Here is a 1,925-nt window from a genome sequence, read left to right on the forward strand (position 1 = left end):
ATAAAGGAAAGGAGTCATATCAACTTCATTTTAAACTACAGTTTTAGTAGGTTTATAAGATGTTTAATAGGCTAAAGCAGTAATCACACCCAACCTTTTTTTAGTCGCGGCACCCTTTGGAAATTTTAACAAACTTCTGACACCCTACCAAATAAATTTTGTCACAATGTTTGAATTTCTAACTTTGATATGATAATTTGAAAAGTATAGATATTCGGTACAACAGGGAAGAACTGCAGAATATAATGTCATACAGATATTTTTAATGAACACTTTAGCAATTTAAAAATATTAAAAAATGATTTTTTTACACAGTACCCCGGTTGGGAAACACTGGGCTAAAGAGTGAAGAATAATTCACTGGATAATTTTAATTCACTGAATAATATTCTCTGGAATATTGAAATATAACAAACAAAATGTCGTATTTTATTGCATTTCTCAACTGGAATGTTATATCAGAATTTTAATAATGTTTTTGTCCTTCTAGATTATGAAATGCCTGCTGACAGCATGATTTATCTATGCAGTTACACAGAACTATACTCAAACTGCGATCGAATTAATTTCCATAGAGTTGTATTTATTTAGATGTTTATTATATAGTAAATGTTAATACAATTTAGGATGTTTTAAACAAATGAATTGTTAAAAGTTACATGCGGAGGCCGTGCTGGAGCATTTCCTGAGCATCACAAAGATTGGCCTCGTTTAGTGTGGCTGCTGCTGCCGAAGCTGGAGCAGGTTTGCTGTCTTTGTTCAGTTCTGGGCCTTCTCGAACAAGGTTGAATAGACCACATAACAGGTTTATTATTCAAATGATAGATATTTTCAGTTCGTTTTCACGGTGAAGAACTGAATAAACTACGCGTTCTGATGTAACCAATTACTCGTTTACTCACTGTTTGTTTTTTACACGTATAAATGTGTGTGTGTGCTAGCAACGATACATTACGATGGTTGACTGACAACCTTGACGGGTCGTTTTAAGTTCTGGTTAACCAACTTTATTAACAATAAAGGCTATTCTACATTTATTTACATTACCTCAAGCAGACAGTCAACAAACATAGTCATGATTGAGTGTAGAAACACTGCTAGCTAGCTGTTATATGCTACATTCCGTCGACATATTAGATCTAACGTTATATTAATCCGAAACAGCTTGACTTGATTCACACTACCAACACCAAACAAAAATAAATAACATATTATTAGTTAATAACAGAAATGCTATTTTTAACCCCGATATTCGATATAAACAACGCTAACGCTAGCAGGTAAAAAAAAAAAAACTTGGCTAATGTTGGTCATGTACGCACAAAGGTCTTACCTTCTGTATTCTCTTTAATGCCATGCTGCTTTACTGTGTGTACCGCCCCAGATTTACGCGATTATATTATGTGTCCGATATTATTGCTACGAAACAGCTCAGCAATACTGTGTTTCCCTGAGTAAAACGAACGTGAGCGGCAAGAAGGAGAGACAGCTGTAGCACAGCAAGCTCACTCTTCCGGTGCGGAGCTGGGGAAAACAAAATAAAAGTCATTATGTATCATTTGCAAGAGCATTAGCAGTTCACAGTACCAGAGCATGTGAGCGAAGCGGAGCGGTGTGACGCTACGCTACGTTATATAAACAACGCTAACGCTAGCAGGTTAAAAAAAAAAAACTTGGCTAATGTTGGTCATGTACGCACAAAGGTCTTACCTTCTGTATTCTCTTTAATGCCATGCTGCTTTACTGTGTGTACCGCCCCAGATTTACGCGATTATATTATGTGTCCGATATTATTGCTACGAAACAGCTCAGCAATACTGTGTTTCCCTGAGTAAAACGAACGTGAGCGGCGAGAAGGAGAGACAGCTGTAGCACAGCAAGCTCACTCTTCCGGTGCGGAGCTGGGGAAAACAAAATAAAAGTCA

At 36.7% G+C, this 1,925-nt stretch overlaps 1 protein-coding gene across 2 annotated transcripts in view; it reads right to left on the bottom strand.

Moving 5' to 3' along the window:
- Positions 1-1,925, bottom strand: part of LOC107654054 (ubiquitin-conjugating enzyme E2 D4-like) — a 7,381-nt gene extending 5,456 nt beyond the window's left edge. The window contains exon 1 of one of the 2 annotated variants that reach the window (XM_016440951.1): positions 1,711-1,925. In XM_016440951.1, coding sequence (XP_016296437.1) covers positions 1,711-1,734 — 24 coding nt within the window. In that variant the 5' untranslated portion in view covers positions 1,735-1,925. Of the gene's footprint in view, positions 1-1,333; positions 1,507-1,710 lie in introns of those variants that run through there. The other variant, XM_016440950.1, reaches the window with a different exon arrangement.

Source organism: Sinocyclocheilus anshuiensis, unplaced genomic scaffold, assembly GCF_001515605.1.
Source record: "Sinocyclocheilus anshuiensis isolate Anshui unplaced genomic scaffold, SAMN03320099.WGS_v1.1 scaffold454, whole genome shotgun sequence".
Classification (NCBI taxonomy): domain Eukaryota; kingdom Metazoa; phylum Chordata; class Actinopteri; order Cypriniformes; family Cyprinidae; genus Sinocyclocheilus; species Sinocyclocheilus anshuiensis.